The sequence below is a fragment of the Solanum stenotomum genome, chromosome 1, assembly GCF_019186545.1.
Source record: "Solanum stenotomum isolate F172 chromosome 1, ASM1918654v1, whole genome shotgun sequence".
Taxonomy (NCBI): Eukaryota; Viridiplantae; Streptophyta; class Magnoliopsida; order Solanales; family Solanaceae; genus Solanum; species Solanum stenotomum.
In genome coordinates this window covers 3,556,398-3,576,013 of record NC_064282.1, presented here as the reverse complement: position 1 = coordinate 3,576,013, position 19,616 = coordinate 3,556,398, and the positions used below count along the sequence as shown (strand labels likewise).

Sequence of the window (19,616 nt, the reverse complement as noted above, 5' to 3'; positions counted from 1 at the left end):
TCTATAAATTTATGGGACGTCTCTGATTTTGTCTGATGTTCCCGACGGACAGCAGTATGTGAACTAATGGGTGTTATGTCCGCGGTATGTTAACTAATGGGTGTTATGGGACATTCAAATTTTACAAAACATTAAAAAGGAGATTGAAATTCAAGCAGCCAAGTCTGTTATATAATTTTGAGTCTTCTACGCAAATAGGTTGAAAATAAATACTTGACACCTTATAACAAGTTTGAGAACTGTTTTACAAAACGAATACAATTCCATATTTGTCATTGTACAGTGCACCTTGCACAACAAGGCTACCATATACTTTCAGAAGTGATTATTGCATCTTGAATTCTCCTTGGATCCGGATATAGTTGTTTCCCTAGTCTAATTATAGTTTTGCAGGTTGTTGAGCGTATGTTGGGTCAACGCAAACGACAACCTAAGTGGTTTTTCACATCACAAAAACAGATAATAAATAAGAGATGCAGAAGTACTGAAATCAACAACAAAAAAAATAGTAATAATCAAACGCCTTTCTCCTCATACCTTTCCAGCACTTTTCCCAGAATGAAGGTACTCAACAGCATCGGCAACTGAATGTAGGCCAACAAACTGTTTGGGATCTATACCAATCTTCAAAACATAGATGAACAGATAATTGTTAGTACTTTATTAGCCAAACCACTCTTTCAAGTACACAAGATAAATTCATCAAGAATGATTGGATAATAATCAGTTCTATAACAAATCCAACTCAACTTCTTCAAGCCATGGTAGTAGATAGGTTAGAAATTTGATCCGGCAAAAATATACCAACCTTAAGCTTTCCAGAAGAGAAAAGATTAACCAGTCTATCCAAATGCTCTTGCCATAGGTGAGCATATTGTATCAGGAAAAATCCAGCCTGAGAACAAACTCACACAACCAAATTAGCAAAAGATGATACAAATAACATGCACTTGAAAAACATGACATCCAGACAGAGCTAAGCACGCTTCTATAAAATAGTAAAAGGCAAATTAAGCAAGATGATCACAAGCAGTGCCAAAAAACCCTATTTGAGATCCACAAACGAGGATCTGACAACATATATCCAAATCTCTTAGGACATGGAAGAAACTTCTTTACTAACACTACTTCTTTGGGTAAAGTTAATAATGTAGGTAGTCATCAGAGTCGCATCTGAGCAGGATACCTCTCTATTGTCATCGAACAATATAGAAGGTTCTCTATGGAGATACAACATAACACCAAATATGGGGGGACAAAGAGGGAACCTTCTTCCTCCATTGTCGTCAAAGATCCAAATGACATAAAATAGGTTTTTCGCTCATCGTAGAGCTTTGAATTCCCTAAGAGATCTTCTTTTTTAACTGACTTCACTCAAAAATCTACTAACTTCTCATTCCAAATCAATTAAAAATTTTAAAAATTAAAAATGCAGCAGTTTTATGGTACAACCAATTCAATTTTTCAGCAAGAATCTCCTAGGGTTTCGAAGAGCAGAGAGGTCAAACTGTTATTGCTCAATCAGTGAATTAGTTTAAATAGGTCATCACACGTCCCTTTCAGTTCATTAGTTACAACAGTTCCCCAGCTAACTGAACTTCCCTTCCTTACCTGCGTATGACTCACGTGCAATTTTCTCTTATTTTTGGGGGTTACAATCAGGACCTTTACAAATAACCCCCTCTTGGTAATCATCCTTGAGGATGAAATGCGGTGATGGAAATTTAGCTCTCATAAGGGACAACTGCAAAATTGTGTTTAACCCTGAAGAAAATAGGCGACTAGTGTAGGATTCCTGTTTATGCTCTTGATCCTTCTGGTCATCGTGATGGAGAGACGGCGTTAGCTAGTTTAGAGTCCAGAAAAGAGATTGCGAAGTGTTTGGATTATTCTGGAAGGCAGCGAAAACATATTGGAGTAATGGTTAGACAGAATGTTGATCCAAAAACAGTAAATGTTGCTACTGAACTAAGCATTATGTATGCAGTTTTTCTGGAACTCATCAGGTGCAGACTATCTACACCAATATCTGTGTTTTCATTGACGTTGTGTACTGGAAGCTTCACCACTCGCCAAATTTGTTCCTGTTAGGAACTATGCTAGCATGCTCTTCATTTCCTACAAAAAATGTACATGCTCCCAAGCTAGGTCAGCCATGGATTTCTTAACAACATCAATTTCTAGTTGGATTTTTGGTAGTTGATATCCTTCTCCATGGCTGCCATTGCTGTCCAAGAATCGATACTCTGATAATATTGTCACCAATTCAAATCTGTAGCAAGAATCTCCTAAAGAACCAAGGAAGAAGGGTCCCCGAACAGAGATCTAGTTTTTCAAAGAATAGGAGGAGAGATCAGAGAGAGAGAGAGCACTTATAACATGATTCCGTTAGATTTCTTGATCTTCTATACTAATGACAATAATTGACTAGAGGTGGCATCTAATGAAGAAGAAATTATAATAAAATTCCCTTGAAAAATATGTTGATGCGGATCCATTTCAAATTAACCTATCAAACTCCCAGAACTGGGTATGATGATTGATTATGTATAAAATTTTGCAACCTCTTTCCATTCTCAGTCTGGGAGTTCCTGAAGATAGGTCCAAGAGCACTTGGTTTTCATCCCTCCTTCAGAGTTCAGCTACTGTGGCCTCTTTATCTAATCAAAACTAAACTGGGGAACTCATCTTCTAACCTTTCAGGGCCGAATTCCAGCACCATAACTCAAACCTAAACCAGATTTGGTTGCTGATTGCTGTTACTAACATCAAAAACGAATGAGCAATCCTTGATCATCTCACCATAAATTATCCATTATGCTTCCCTTCCCAGAAAACCACCCATACAATCAGCACCCACTTCCCGATGGTTTGTTTGAAGATGCATATAACTAAGCATCCTTCTCATATGGGGCTGTTGCCCTTTAGGCTTTACCACCAGACCAAATGAAATCAAACATACAGATTAACGTGAAGAGTGTTATGCGTTAGTAATCAAGCATGAAAAATAAAAGTCACAAGATCTAAAACTCATACTTTAGTTGTTCTATAACTTGAGTGAAAATTCATAATTGCAATCAGCTCATTCATGATATGATACTGTGTAAGGAACATATTAGATCACTGAAACAACAGACAGCAAGACATACCACCGTTTGACTTTTCGCTAGAAGCTTTTCACAAATTCCAGTGTAATTCCGAGGTTTCCACCCATGTTCTCCTTGATACTGAAACCAGAACATAGTGAGTTGGCATTCAAAGTCAAACTAACAAGATAGGTGTGTTGAGACACCAATAGAAATTGTATTTCTGAGAGATCATCACAGCAGCCAACAAGAAAGAAGAAAACAAGATTAAATCACCAAACGAAGAATAAGAGCGTGCATCTATGAGAAGTTCACCTGAGAAATCATTCCAATGACAACAAGTCGTCCATAGACAGCCAATGCATTCAAGCAAATGTCAAACATCTCACCGCCAACGGACTCGTAGACAATATCAGTACCTTTAGGGAACTCCTTCTTTAAAACCTGGTAAAGGAAAAATGTATATACAACTAATTATAAAACTTACCTCTAATCTGAAACTAAGACATCATTTGCTCACCCATAAAATCAGAACTACAGCAAACATTTAAGAACTTGTTTCAAAAAGGATTGACAAGCAAAATAAAACAGTGTACCCACCCTTAGCAAATACTGCACTAGGTACTCATATTTTGCTGCTAATATATCTACATGGTAATGGTCAACTTGCACTCTCCACCCACTACAATGTTCAAAATTCCATTTCATGAACTTAAAACATCACAGAATCAACCTCGCATGACACTCTGTTTCCACATATTGATTTTATTTTTACACATGTTCTGGGCCCTTTAGGAAGAAACGTTACAACAAATGAGACTTCTGTATATAAAGCGAAGTGTGACAGACACTCATCTATATCAATGAGCTCTTAGTTAGTGATAGTAGGTGAGAGAAATTCAGCTCCTCGGAACAAAATATTCTACCCATGACGGCTGGTGGTGAAGGTGTGCTATGATGATATTCCTTTTCAACAGTGAGGTGACAACACCAATTGATCAATCAACAAACTAAGTCTCAGTCCCAGAATTATTGGGGTCAGATATACAAAACCTTATATCCATTCCGCTCTATTCAGGTCCATTTCACTCAGCTACGACATGACTTATTTTTAAAGCAAATTAGTGATTCTGTGAAACTAGAGGTTCTTGAAAGATCCCCATTCAACAACTCTTTTCCCATTAAGGATTTTGACATTTATAAGAACTACCCTGGAGGGGCTCCATGCCTTTCCTCAAAGAATTTTGAGGCATTACATGCTTAGTTCAATGCAATAACACTTGAATGACAAAACTAATAATATGATATTTACCCAAGACAACATCGTGCAAGTTATAAGCACATATAGCCAGTGAGTTTGAGAAACTTAACAGCTTTTATATCTTCCACTTTGTAGTCAATGACTCGATCGACTCCCAAATCCTTAAGAAGCTTAGCCTTTACATAACCTCCACAAGTTGCAATTACTGTGTTTCCAGCTAATTTTGCGAGCTTCCGTAGCAAATAGTTCAGTATGTGTTAGTAACCTTAACATAGGACAATGAGAAGTAACAGTACAATACAATATATATATCTATCTATCTATATTACCTTAAAAGCATGAACTCCTAACTTGAATGTTAAATTACTATAATATCCCTAACTTAGGTTATGACTTTTTCGATGAGTTGTGACTTTTCCTATAAGTTGTGATTTTTCGATGAGTTGTGACTTTTTCAAAGGGTTGTGATTTTTTGATGAGCTGTGACTTTTCCCAAGAGTTGTGACTTTTTCATTAAGTTGTGACTTTTCCAAAGAGTGGTGACTTTTTCAATAAGTTGTGACTTTTCCAAACGATTGTGACTTCTCAGAAAAATTATGACTTCTCAGATAATATTGGTTCATACTACCCTTTGATGACTATAAATAGAGGGGAACCCTCTCAATTTTCCACCACAATTTTTTTAATCTTCTACTCTTCTTCTTCTTGCATTTTTTTTTTTTTTTTTTACATTTACAAAAGAATCTGCAATATTATTTTTTGTTAAGCTTATTATTCAAATCTTCGCTTAAATAAGCAATACTATTTACTATAACATATAATTTTTGAATTGGTAATCCCGTGCAACGCACGTGTCAAAAAACTAGTATATATAGATAGACACAAGAAACAGGAAGAGAAGAAATGACATAATTTCACCTATACAGACACTTCCAGAGGGAGAAAATTTTGAAATGTGGAACGGGAGGACATAAAAAGAAAATCAGCACAACAACTAGAAAAAAATTAATCTAGTAATTTTAAGAAGCATTCTGAAAATTAATATTTTTTCCAAGTTCCTTGTTCATTTTTTAAGTTTAACCTGCACGGCTAGTTTCCCATTTTCAAAAGAGAGACAAAAATACAAAAGATAAGTTGTACAATTTCACTGCAAGTTTGTTTGATAAGAATGGTATTCATAGCAAATTATTTGACGGGATCAAAAATATTTTATGATAGGTCAAAAAACACTTATTATTTTCCTTATTACATGGCAGAGCACACTTTATTATCTTATATATGTTGTGGATAAGAGGTCTTAACCTAACTACTCTTATTATAGGTTCGTTTATCTTTTAAGCTATACCTGCACTGCAAATTGCCCTGTTGCTCCTGCAGCAGCAGTCACGAGGACAACTTTTCCCGATTCCATTTGAGCAGCCTACAGATTCAATGGTAAATAATATAATTCAAATAAGAAGAATGAACTAAAACATTCATAAATCAACCCCCAACTGTTATGAAATAGAGTGCACACTGTACATGGCATGACTATAGACAGTCCTTTTTCACCAGAGGCAACAGAAAAAGGGTATAAAATTCTTCAAGGAAGATTAAATTAACCTTTTCCAAAGCAATTGATGCGGTGAGTCCAGAGGTAAGCATTGCAAGTACTTCTGGATCTGGTTTTGCGACAGGAAGGATGTGTTTGGAAGGGACCTGAATGTAGAAGCCAAATTACATAAACTCACCAAGGAAAATGAAAGATTAGACAATTCAAATCTGATTAGAGTAAATGTGCAAAACTGCAGTTACCATGACAAATTCAGCATAACCGCCAAAAGTCATTATGGCAGCAGGCATACCAATCTTTAAATTTCTAACAGCATCACCAATTGCAGCAATTATTCCCACAGCCTGCAGTACAGGAGGCTTAAATTTGAGGCAAGCTAATTCAGGAGTTAAAAGAATATATAATGAAGAAAGCATGGAAGTACTCCAATTTAAGGAATTAAATTATGATCAAAGTAGAAAACTGACTTTCATTCAATACTCCTTAACACATTCAGAAACCAATTCAATCCTCCAGTATCACGACTAGTACAAGCTAATAAAACTGTAGTTTACCATAACGTGGTCAAAATGAAAGGCTAAGAAGGTAGCAATAGCATAACATGACCAAAGATTACATTAACAGGAGCATATACATCTAGGCTTTCACACTTGCAACTGAAAGTGGACTGAAGTACATACAGTATGGTTTAGTGCAACTGAAATTCAACAAAACACACCAAAGGCTAATTTTAGTCATCTTGTGTTGAAGTTGACTGAAATCTAGCCAACTTAAGGATGCGGATATCAGGGAGGGGTGATGGAAGAGAAGGAGAGAGATGACATAGGTAAAGAAATTTTTCTTGGATGCCTCAGTTAAGAAAACAGGCTTTAAGGAGCGAACAATTGGTTTGAGACTTGAGTAATGGAGGGGTGCTCATGTAGACTGGGAAGGAAACTAAGGAGAAGACTGTTGCCTCGAGTCTGAGTCATATTTTTTTTGATAACCGTGGTGTCCGGGCCAACTTTGCACACCTCGACTAATTTCATGGGATACCAGCGCAGTTTAAAGGACGGAAAAAAAAACATGACATTTGAAGCATTATCAAAGGTGCGCTTTAAGCGCGCTTATGCCCTGAAGCCAAGCTCAAAATGTGTTGAGCGCTTCACCTCGCTTTATGTGCGCTTCAATGTCATCATCAAGGTTCTAAGGCAAACTTTTCCTTGCCAATGAGCCTCTTATGAAGAAGTGAAACTAAACAATTGATATTTCATTTTATCATAATTTTTTTCAATTTCTTTGGTCATAAATTTGTCATTAATGTTTATAATTATTGACTAAACATATATATTTGTATTTTTTCTCTCTTAGCGCCTTTTTCATTAAAGCACACGCTTTATTTGCGCTTTGTGCTTAAAGCCTCCACAGACCTTAGAGCTTTTTTGCACTTTTCGCCTTTGATAACACTGATTTGAAGGATTGACACTTGAAACCATTGCACCAGTCAATACTTTTAGCTTAATCCATTGAGTCACAACCAATTTTTTTGTAAAACAGAATGAAAAAACAAAATAATGCTGAAATAACTTCAGTATATGGATTGATGTGGATAGTTAAATCGGTTCTAACTGACTAGTGCACATCCCTATCCATGTCTAATTAGCAGCTTCCGGAAAGCACTACCACTTCGTTTTCTTTTTGGTTATTTTACTTTTTGGATCAAGTAAAAGCATCACCAATTAGTAATAAAAAATATAAACTGAAAGAGCTAATGCAGTAGACTCTCATCCTTGTGGTTCATTATGTTATATATCCTAATCGAATCAAAAAGGGCAAATGATACAGAATCTCAAGTGAAAATGTGCATCAATAAAACACTGAATATGAAACTAAGTCAGTACAACTACAATTTACGCAAACATTTTCTGCTGACTGCTTGACTAAAATACCAATAGCCAGGTCAGCCTGAAGGACAGTGTAGGAAACTGCTGCGCTTTATTTTTTCCAAGTGCCAGTAGTTGTACCTGTGGATAGGGCTTTCATTTCTATTGATCCGTATTCCAATCTATGATTTTTATGAATGACATTTCAGAATCGTGCATTTTGACAGAAATTAATAAAGATGGAAGATAGCAGCAGCTATAAGGTTTTCCCATGCTGCTCCTTCCAATCTCTCCTCTATACACACACACATTTATAGACAATACACATAATATGTAGTGTATGCATGTATGTGGGCACGTGCTGCATGCATTTTTTCTCTTACAGAAGATTTCCGAATTTCACCAACAAACCCAAAGAATTCAGACAGTTCTTTCTGTACCTCGAAGCCAGAATCCAGTGGAAGGAGGGAGGTGATGTCTTTGCCATTTCCACTGAAATAACGCCCTGAGCTGAAGTTGACCTATTGCAAATGCTTCTGTCAGTGAAGAGCTTAACCATGTGTGTATGTTCAGTGGGGGTGGGGCATCAGGGGGGCTTGCAAAATGGCTCAGTCAGAGAAGAACTTAACCATGTTTGTGCATGTGTTGGGTGGAGGAATTTGGAGGGGGGGGGGGGGGGGGGGGGGAACATGTCCATCATATGCATTTCCCCAAAAGGATCTTAATAAAACCAGCTAATTACAAATTATTTTTTTGAAACTGAAAAGAAAAGTTTTGTAATTAGCCCGAACAACAAACAAATAAAAAAGATACAAATTCTTTCTTGATTTATAGAGATGCATTTGTATTTTCCAGCTACAGAACATACAAATACAGCTTGCACAGACTGCATGAGGACAGGGAACCACAAAGTCTACTCAATTATTTGTTCTGATGTCAACAAAACTGAAATTGTTTATTGCAGGAATTCAAAAAAAAAACTCACATCACTAGCATTAACACCAGCATAGATGACTTTTAATAGAACGTGATCTGCCTTGAGAGGCAACCTCAATTCAGTGCGCACAATTCTGGTAGCACTACGGAAATTGTGACTCAACGTGTGAACGACTCTGGGGAACAAGAATCAGAAGCAGAAAGTGTCAAAATCATCAGAAATAACAAGGGAGAACCTCCGCAGAATTAATAAAGTAACAAACAAAAGTAACAAAAGCAAATAAAGAAGGGGAAAATCTTGCAACAGCAATACTAGCAGCTTTGGCAGTCACCAACTGCATATGCGAAAGAGAGGTTGAGGTGGAACTAGGGGTGGCAAAATCAAACCCAACCCGCCTAACCTGTTTAAGTTTGGGCGGGTCGATTAACTGAACCCATTAAAAATTGGGTTATTATGTAACCCAAATTGACTCCTGAGAAATCTTATAAAAATATTCTTAAAAAACATTTTAAAAAAAAATTGATATGTTATATATAGCCATAATAAAGAAAAAAATAATTTTGTTAGGTACTAAAATATTTTAAAAGAACAAATAAAACAATTAATACTTAGTAGAAATTGGATTGGTTGGGTCTTGACCCGTTTTATGACCCATTTACCTAACCCATTTTGACCCAAGCAAATTTGGGTTGGGTTGGGTTGGGTCTTGACCCACCCAAATTTGACCTAACCCGCCTAAGGCTGGGCACCGGAACGGGTTGTACCGGTACCATTCCGGTCCGGTAGTATTCGGGACGGGATGGGATACATTGAACCGGTACACGGAACAGAACGGTACCATGATTTGGTACCGGTATACCGGTACCGGTTCATTCCGGTTCCATTCCGGTCCGGTCCGGTCCCGGTAAATCATTTTTAATTAAAATAAAAAATAATATTTTTGTCATTATTTACTTTTATTGGCATTTCTTTTTTGTTTATTTAATTTTTTTAAAATTACAAACTTAAGTTATTTAACTTACAAGTTATAAGTATAACTTAATAACTTATAAACTTCAAAAGATTCAAATCTTTAAAACTTATAACATAACTACATAAGCTCAAAAACTAAAAAAAAAACTTTATTAAAACTTAACTTACAAACTTATATACGTAAAAATTAAAAAAAAAATCTTTAAAATAAACTTAAGTAAAATTATTATAAATTTTAAAACTTAAATACTATAAACTAATATAACTTAGAAAAATAAAAAAAACATTCGAATTTTCGTAATTCAAAATTACTCAAAAAAAATAATTATTTTTTGAAATAGCTATATGTGCCGTCCCGTTTATCCCGTTCCGGTCCATTCCGGTCCGTCCCGGTTCTATCCCGGTATATAGTGGGACGGGACGGAACTGAGCCTCCATCCCGGTAATTCCGGTCCGGTTCATCCCGGTACCGGTCAACAACCCGGTCAAACCGTCCCGTTCCGGTCCGGTGGTCCCATTCCGGTCCGGTATTTACCCGCCCAATTTCCACCCCTAGGTGGAACAATAGTAATGTGATTTCTTTTATTTTCCTTTCTTCCTTCTCTCTATTTTTCTCTTTTGTTTTTTGCTCTCACTTTCCTCTGTAGAAGGAGACATTTGTAGATCGGCACTGTGATAACACGTGCAGTTAAAATTTCACACGTCCTCAACAAGAGAAAATAATCAATCATACACATGATCTTTCCAAGAGTAGAAGAAGAAATCATACAATTACTTACACTTTTTCAAAACTGTGAGGAATCTGAAGATCCATTGGAACTGTGACCAAAGATTTTTTGCGTGTTTTCGAAGAGCGGAGGAGGTATTTTGCTTCTTCAGCAGGAGTTGGCCAATACTCCAGACCCCTTCTGTTAGTAATCCAAAGACATGACCCTGCTTTACTCTCATCTCTGATTAGTTCAAAAGCACCTGTAAAAAGCAGGTATTACAGACTTTAAACTAGAAAGCTATATTTCATGTTCTATGTTTTTGAAAGAAAATCTTCCCCTCATTGATTTAATTCTGTCTTGAAAGGCATACTTTTTCCATATTCTCCAAGCTAAACAAAACAATTTGAAATAATTTAATGGTGCAAAGGATTTCACCAACCCCTACCCCCACCCCCAAAGAAAGACACTGAGTTTGCTTGTTTTGGTCCTTCAAACGCAGAAATAAGTGTACCACCAGTGGAATAAGAAAAGTATCAATCACGCAGCTTAGAAATCCATATCATGTGTATGCCCAAATAAACATAGTGGTTCGTATTGACAGTAAAAACATAATTCTAAGGCAACAAAAATGGAGTAAAACATACCTTCCACCACAAGTTCCATAGGAACATACCCTCCAAATCGATCAACATATGAACCAACAGCCTTTTCTGCCAAATCAGTTTGGACATACTGTGTACAACAAGTAAACAGTAAATTCCTGTCTGAGGTTAACACGCATCAATCATGTTATGTGCTCTTTATCCATATCGACATATCATATTTGGAATATAAGGCAGCTTTCTAGTGCCCCATAAATATGATGCTTTAATTCTGAAAGCCATTTCTTAACACTTTTGGTCAGAAAGAGCAACTTCAGTGATTCAAGGAGTCCTTTAGCACTATTAGAGATTTTTATGCCAATAGAGAATATAGACAACTTCTAGTAATTTATATTTTATTTTGTACAATGTTGGACTGGTATGAATTTAAATGGAGAAATATGGACAGTAAGGATTCATACGGCCAACCCAACTAATTTGTGACTAAGGCGTAGTGATTATTGTTAAGTGGATCATCTCTAACAAATTAAGTTTTCATATGAGGTGATCATACAATTGGTATCAGAGCCTACAAAGGCCTTGATTTAAGTATCAACACTACCCTTCATATTAAAAAAGAAGAATCCACATTCTTCCCACACATGAAGGGGTGCAATGAAGATATAATTAAGTATTTAGAAGTGCATCCTCCCTAAGAGTTTAAGCCTTTAGACGAAAGTGAGTGCACAATTCAACACCCACCCACCTCCAAAAAAAAAGAACATACATTCACCTTCTTTCTTTTTGGGTATATAAAAGTGTAACTTGTCTCACAGCTTAAACTTTTAGATGAGGTGAACACAATTCAACACCTTCTACTCAAACCCACCTTTCTTTTTGGTTAAGCAGTTCAACTTCTCAAAATCATATCACCTCCCATATGCCAAAGTGTTAAGAAAGGAAAGAAGTCTCAAAATTAAAATTGAAGCTGAAATGTCCAAAGGGCGGGTTACAGACGGATTACTCGGTTATAAAATAAAAGAAAAATTGAAGCTGAAATCTGCTTGATAAGACCCTAGTTCCCGCTTCCACCACCCAGAATCCTTCTTGTTTAATTTATAACTATGCTCTGGTTGAGCAGGGTGCCAGCAAGGTCATGGTCCCACTAGAAATTCTGTACAAAAACTAGACTTCTATTGAATCAAAATGCTCATCTTTTGCAAGGACAAAATGCCTTTCGAAAAAATACAGCATACATGGATAAAGGCAATTTCTGATGGTGTTCAGCTTTATATAGCATTCCGGTTTATTCAAAATTCCATCCAGTAAAGGATGTCATGACCAAGCTGGTAAATAGCTTAGCAAGAAAACCTGAACTTCCATCACTTTGCAGCTATTATTATGGTAGTAAAATGTGTCTGATCCATCCTGCTTTAAAAGTGCCTTCTGCAGACAAATACTCCATCCATATCGAATCAATATTTACTTTCTTTTGTTTTGGCTTGAATATTTAACCATCTTAAATACTTCCCAAGAAAAATAAATTCTTTAATTAAATTCTAATTCACAAAATTAAGTGTTCAATTGACAGGTTGGGGCATGACTGAGCAGGTCAAACCATGTTATAAGAGTATAACTTATGACCTACTTGCGCTAATCCAATATTTAATTTCTTGAACACCACTCAACCTTACTATTCCCTGTTGCTTCTTTGGACTTCACATATTTTAGAATCGTGGTGGTAATTCATTTTTGTATTGGCTGTATATTGTCTTTTTCATCCATTTGATTTTTTTTCTCTCTCTTTTGTGCCCTTTCTTTCTCTCCAATATTCAAAGATGAGTTGTTTGTTTTCATGGAGCAAACCAGAGGCTCGAGAGATGGTGATACTAAGGCTTTTAGGCCCCCTCCAAATGGAAGTGATAAAATAGGGGTAACAGATAGCATATATGGACCATATCTGAGACTGAATAAAGTCTCTGTAGTTGTGTGTGTAAGAGAGAGAGAGAGAAAAAGAGAGTCACTTTCTCTCCAGCAACCTTATATGAAAGATCAGAGTACCTCAGGGCAGAGCACATTGATGCGAATTCCTTGGTGCTTAAAACGAGCAAGTGATCTCGTAAACATGACAACACCCCCTATAACAAAAATTGTTCTCATTAAAACCAAAGGTTGGAAAGAGAAATAATAAATTTGTGTTTCGTGTACTAGACAATCAGAAAATAAGAGAAGAAAATAGAAATGGATGATGAAGACAGGAAATCAAGAACTAATTTAAGACCAAAATGGGGAAAAAAGAGGGCTGAATGTAAATAATATGTTCATATGGACTAGCATAAAATATTAACCTTTGGTGGCAGAATAGATAGGGCCTGTATACATCGGATAGAGTCCTGAAGAAGAGCCTAAATTTATTATTACACCTGGCTTTTGGTCAGTTTGCATGGCTTGAATCTGCATAACATGCGTTTATTAGTTATCTGACCATGGATGGATGAACCAGAAAGAGTTATAAAATATTGAAACATACTTGGAACCTGTTGTACATATAAGGTGCTCTAAAAGCTAACGTTTCATCACAAACTAAAATCCACTAACAGAAGTAAGAAGAAAATATGTAACTATATACCAACAAACTTAGCTTTATATACGAAACATCCTGATTTAAGAGGTTTATTATAAAGTAATATCACCTGATCTGGCCATTATTGTTTGTAGGAGGCTGTAAATAGAGTTTCCACTGGTTAGGGCACATAGTTAAGAATTTTAGGATTAAAGCAGAATAAAAAATATTTGTATATCCCAACTAAAGAAAATATCACATGGACAATGGTATGGGCATCAGGTTCAATTATGCTAATATGTATATGACAAGCATGTTTTACTTTGAAAGATTCATACCAGTACCGTGTCTTAAGCATTTGAAACAAGCATGTTTATTGGAGTTCAAGATAAATAGTGTTAATAGAGAATTGTAAGATCAAGTTGTAGTATTACTCCATTGACATAACCTTACAACATTCATTCAAATGCTAAATAATTTGTCTATCACGGAAAATTAGGGATTCTCTAAAGCTAGAGATTCTTTAAATCTCACACTTAATCCCTACACGGACACTCAAGTCTCTAACAAGAATATAAAGATTCTTGACAAACATTGGATCTAATGTAGATGTAAAGATTCTCATGTGTAAGGATCTTTTACTTACATTATGTTTTGTTTGTAGTTAAGTTCACATTAATTCTGAAGTTCACATTAATTCTGAGAGGTGATAAGTCTTTTGAGGCAAATTAGGTCTACCTTATCCTCTTTTGTAACCTTCAGTTGTCATATTATCGTACCTAAAGACTGCATATGGAGTCTAATGCAACTGCACATAACAAAAGCTCCTTACTTGCTAAATGATTCCATAGCTCAAAACCTAATAACCAATCTAATGTGAACATTTACACCTAATAGAGAGCATTTTATTTCAAGCACAAGTAGATATCAACCTTAAAAGTTTTGAGAGGACAACCATCTATGTATCTCTCCACAATTTTAGATGTGTAAGAATATTGACACGAGAAGAATTTTTTCTTGGTTCCAGTCAAGCTACTTAACAGCTGTAACATGGTAAACATTGATATCCATCAACTAGCACAACCATAAAACAGTGAATTAGAATTTACCGCAAGACGAGTGCAATCTATAACTGCGACGAGGTTCACATTAACTACATGTCTCCAGCTTTTAGACCCATCAGTTCGATCGTTGTGGAATGGAACAATATCACCGATGCCTGCACTGTTAATACAGATATCTAGTCCTCCATATGTTACAAAATGCTTCTCAAAAGCAGCTTTTAGTTCTCCTGCGCAGATGTTGAAGGTTATTTAGAGATAGGTTTTTATTTTGCAGAAGACTTACACGATGAAAGAACCAGGACTTGTTCCAGATCCTATTATTATCAATGGTACTACAAGCATCCAAAGATTAAGGACAGCATCTCTCTATTTTTTAAATGGGAAAAAGGACAGCATCTTATGCCTGCTCAAAATTTCAACAAAAGCAATTCTGAGCACCGACCATCAGATGGTTGATAGACTGGAAGTTTCAAAGTGATGGAGATTCCGGGAGGTTACTATGCTGTAATACTTCAAGGTATGTTTGACCATGAAATTCTATCTCTCTGAACATAAACATCAGTGCATTATATTGTACTCACCAAGTTGTATGATAATTTTGTGTGCCTAAGCCTATGAAATTAGGCACCTCTAAGATGTGCCTTCATTGTTTTATTAGTCTTTATTGCACAAGAAAGGCATAAAGACTAGTCTTTGAAAACACATCGTCCAATTGTTAACAGTACTTGTGCCAAGCAGATGCACTCAGCAACTATGGCCAGACATAAAATAGCCGAATGGATAGGCATTCTTAAGCTTTTAAAAGACTGTATCAGCAATTTAGATAGACAAGACTGAGCTTAAACCTATTGGGAAATTTGGACTATGACCAAGTTGCACATTTTTTAAAAGGTTATTGTAGCAAGAATCAATCTATTGCATCTCTAGCTCAGATTTATGCACATAACCAACATATATTGTTAGTTGCTTTTGTTATTGGTTCTCAAAATTGACAAGAATGCGCCATGTTTGCTTGATCAAATTGACACGAATTGACGAAATATATAAATATGCTAACTGTTGATAATACCAACTGACTCGAGAATTTTTTTTTTTTTTTTGATTTGCACCGGGTGTCCGAGTCTCTTTGAGCCCCGACTAATCCCGGGGGTGCACAGGCCCTCGGCAAGGAGTTTCCCGCAAGTGCACCACGGTTAATTCAGGTTTTACCCAGTCCGATGGCCCTCAGAAATTGTTTGCACCTAGTGGGTTTCGAACTTGAGACCTTGAAAGGGAGCAAACCCCAAGACTCGAGAATTTTGAAGCATCGAAACTCTACAGTTCCTCTCTTCTCACTCTCTTATTCAGCCATGAACCCCTCCCCTTCTTTCCCATCTGACAAACTGCAAATTAGCCATGTTTTTTTACATGCTTACATGAACCTTAGTAATAAAAACACCCAGCAAGATTGTTTTTAAGACAAAAGGCCCTAGCAAGTCCAGAAAGAGAAACCCCAACCTAAAGGCTTGGTACCCTTGAGATTTGAGAATGTTGTCCGACTCACACCCCTCCCCCTCAGGATGTTAAATCCTCAAAACTACACAGCATTTGCATTTCATTTACCATAACATTTATGAATATGTTTAGAAAATGAAAGGAATTTTCAATAACTTGGCAAAATGGCCCAAACTACACAGAAGTTTCATCTTCAAACATGCCTAGACACAAACTGCAAAATAGCAATGTTTTTTCACATACTTACATGATGTGCATTGTAACAGTGCTCATAAGTCAAGTTGAGGAACCTTAGTAATAAAAACACCCAGCAAGATTGTTCTTAAGACAAAAGGCCCGAGCAAGTCCAGAAAGAGAAACCCTAACCTAAAGGCTTGGTCCCCTTGAGATTTGAGAATGTTGTCCAACTCACACCCTCCCCATCGAGATGTTAAATCCTCAAAACTACACAGCATTTGCATTTCATTTACAAGAGCATTTATGAATATGTTTAGAAAAATGAAAGGAATTTTCAATAACTTGGCCAAATGACCCAAACTACACAGAAGTTTCATCTTCATACATGCCTAGACACAAACTACAGCGCGAGAATTTAGGGGGTTTACAGACGTAAGTCCAAAGCAGGTACAATTTTAGTATACCACAGACAAATACACATACTTCTGGACCATCATAAAGGTGGGAGGTATTAGGCAAGTGGAGTCCAATCATAACCGTGCATGTGCGACATTTCAACAAAAAAAAAGGAACTTCAAACTAAAGGAATATTCTGAATAATGCAGTTGATTTTGTCACTTCTCATTCCAACCATAAGATTCATTTTGACTCAAACGACTTAAACATGTTACGTGCCTGTATTAGAGACATCACATCTGATGAACATAACAACTGGAAATTCCAATCCAGAATGGAACTCAGCGCACTCTTTCTCAGCAAGGCCTGCAACTTCTTTGCCTTTCTCTTCTGAGAAATCAACAATTGTAACAAAAACTCCCTTCTTGGCAAGAGCCAAACATAGTGCCTTACCTGCACGTGAACCATACAGAACACATATTAGCATTTAGAAGTCTTGCTTCACAGCTTGTAGAATCTTATAAAAGGCACTTTATCAACGCATCATAGAAAGACATTTAGCTGGCTAACCCGAATGTTACCTTTAATGGAGCTCTGTAAGCAAGCATAACAAAAACCTTAGCTTAGAAACTCAAAAAAAAAGAAAAACAGAATTGACATCCCTATTTTTTTATAAAATAAGGCAAGAACTAATATTCCTATTAAAGTATTAAACTAGAGCCCTCCATCGTGATTATTTAAAATCAATTGCTTGATTAATCAACTCAGTACCAGATGAGCAATTAACCACAGCGTTTACTAGTTCATTCATACATATTTACATATGATGTGTGAGTGTCTATGCATATGAGTAAACAAACATCGATATATAGCCGAACCAAGCAACAACTACACCTCAGTCCCAAAAAAATTGGGGTTACATATCCAACGCAACTAATGTAACAAATTTTAGGACTGATACAAAAGTTGATTGGCAGAATTATCGTCCGATAATAGAGCAAGTCCAAAAGCTTCCACATGGTGTTACACACCTGATTTCTCATTGATACAAGCATGATTTACATTGTTATTAGATTCCAGACAACGAGAAGCTCCCACAGCTCATAACTATATCAATTCCTTAAATTAATACACCAATAAAGCGATTCCTTCAGTATCTATCTAGTGCATCTGATAGGTTTAAACTTAATTTCGAGTAATAATGCAGAGCAAAATAGCAAATATAAAAAAGAGCTATGATGAATTGAAGTTCAAAGTAATAAAATACCAATTCCGGAGGCACCGCCGGTGACCAACGCTGATAGGCCTGGCTTGAGCTCCATGCTTCTCAACACTCTACCGATTTGATCAACTGGTTAGTGTGAACAGGTAAGGGAAAACGGAAATGTGAGACGGCAAATTTAATTTGTTCTGTTTCAGATTTACGTGAAATCGATTTTATAAGTCACTATCCATGGGATTGCCCATGCCTGGAATTCATCTTTTCTCGAGGAAAGCGCCCGTGTGATTTGTATCTTTTTTACTTGGCCGGCATTTGTGACGAAGACTTCGGTTATTTCGTTTTGGGATAATTTCAGAGATTTCTAAAAGTTTAATATGGAGGACGGTTTGACTATGAGAATTATTTACTCCCTCCGATTAAGTCATCCACTACATATTAATATTAAAAATAAGTGTTCAATAATATTTGTTAATTTTAGAAAATTAAGAGATAATTTATTTTTTGTGTTTATTTTACTTTTGCTATTAAATACTATAAATCATTGCATTTTTCAGAACATTAAATTTAATAAGTCAAAACATAATATAATTATATTACTCATATTATTTATTATTTTTTAAAAGATGTGTCAAGTCAATATATACATCTAGTATTGAAAAGAGAGAGTATTTACTTTTGAAATTAATCCACGTGGTGTTTTTAAATTTCCGGACCACTTGAAATTAATTAATACCATACTATTTTAATTTGTCACGCTATAGATGTCCAACTATATTACCACGTCACATTCAAAGATAATGAGTTGGTAGGAGCGTAGGGTGATTCAAAATTGAACCAAAATTTATGACTTGAATTGAAAAAAAAATATTGGTCTATTAAGAATAAGTTATTTATTTAGAATTTTGATTTTTTTGTTATTGATTCTTAACAATTTAAGGTTCTTTTTTTATGGGTTAATCGATAACTCAACAACAAATTAATTTTTAAAAAAATTATATATATCATTCGGTATATAACATTTTTGACTAAGGGTTTATTTTCGTACTTTTATTTTTTGCAGTCACAAATTTTCTGTTATTCTTTAATGTGTCCGTGTTTGCTTTTGAAAAATATGCAATATGTTAACTCATCTGCATGGTTCACTTGGTTTGTCATTTTGTCTAAGTGGTTTTTGATTATCTTTTTTTAATCATTCTTAAAGATTAAATCGATAGCTGATAAGTCAATATTTTAATGATTTTATAACGGTTTAATATGTCTACAAATCGACAACCAATAAATCAAAACAATAAACTTCAATATCGTAAATATTTTCTCCCGATAAATATATATGTAATTAATCCCCCCTACAAAATTGAAACTTTTACATGTTATACTATATGTGTCATGTATCCAACAGTCATATTTATCTTTAAGAGTTTGACGTAAAACATAAAAATAAATAGTTTAAGGATAAAAATTTGGTGTCTTTTTTTGGCTGTCATGTTTGTGATAACTTGTTCCATCATTTACACTTAATCATAAGATAATTAATATTGAAGTAACTTATTTCCAACCAAACGACCCCAAATAATTACATTTTATAACTCTTCACTTAGTTTAGCATCTCTGCTTTCTCTCAATAATCTCGCCTGGCCCCCTCTCTCTCTCTCATCTCACCTTCACCCTCTCTTGCTCACCTCTTTTCCTTTCTTGCTCCTCTATCCTCCCCTCTTTCTCCCTACATTTTGTATTTTTGC

General features: G+C 35.8%; 1 protein-coding gene across 1 annotated transcript; it reads right to left on the bottom strand.

Moving 5' to 3' along the window:
• Positions 1-199: 199 nt before the first annotated feature.
• Positions 200-18,220, bottom strand: LOC125874557 (uncharacterized). Its single transcript, XM_049555461.1, has 18 exons — positions 17,923-18,220; positions 16,935-17,108; positions 14,634-14,815; positions 13,310-13,415; positions 13,023-13,099; positions 11,025-11,112; positions 10,450-10,639; positions 8,747-8,873; positions 8,202-8,282; positions 6,142-6,243; positions 5,950-6,045; positions 5,693-5,767; positions 4,458-4,577; positions 3,402-3,530; positions 3,150-3,227; positions 809-895; positions 538-624; positions 200-430 (listed from the first exon to the last, which is right to left on the bottom strand). The coding sequence occupies exons 1-18, from the start codon at positions 17,975-17,977 to the stop codon at positions 380-382; spliced, it is 1,905 nt and encodes a 634-aa protein (XP_049411418.1). The 5' UTR covers positions 17,978-18,220; the 3' UTR covers positions 200-379.
• Between the last annotated feature and the right edge of the window lie 1,396 nt (positions 18,221-19,616).

Coding starts and splice junctions, on each gene's coding strand:
- LOC125874557 (XM_049555461.1), bottom strand. CDS start 17,977: ATGGAGCTCAAGCCAGGCCTATCAGCGTTGGTCACCGGCGGTGCCTCC. Junction 8,874..10,449: donor CCTCACAGTTTTGAAAAAGT/GTAAGTAATTGT, acceptor CTTGTTCCCCAG/AGTCGTTCACACGTTGAGTC. Junction 8,283..8,746: donor CTGGTGTTAATGCTAGTGAT/GTGAGTTTTTTT, acceptor CATTTGCAATAG/GTCAACTTCAGCTCAGGGCG.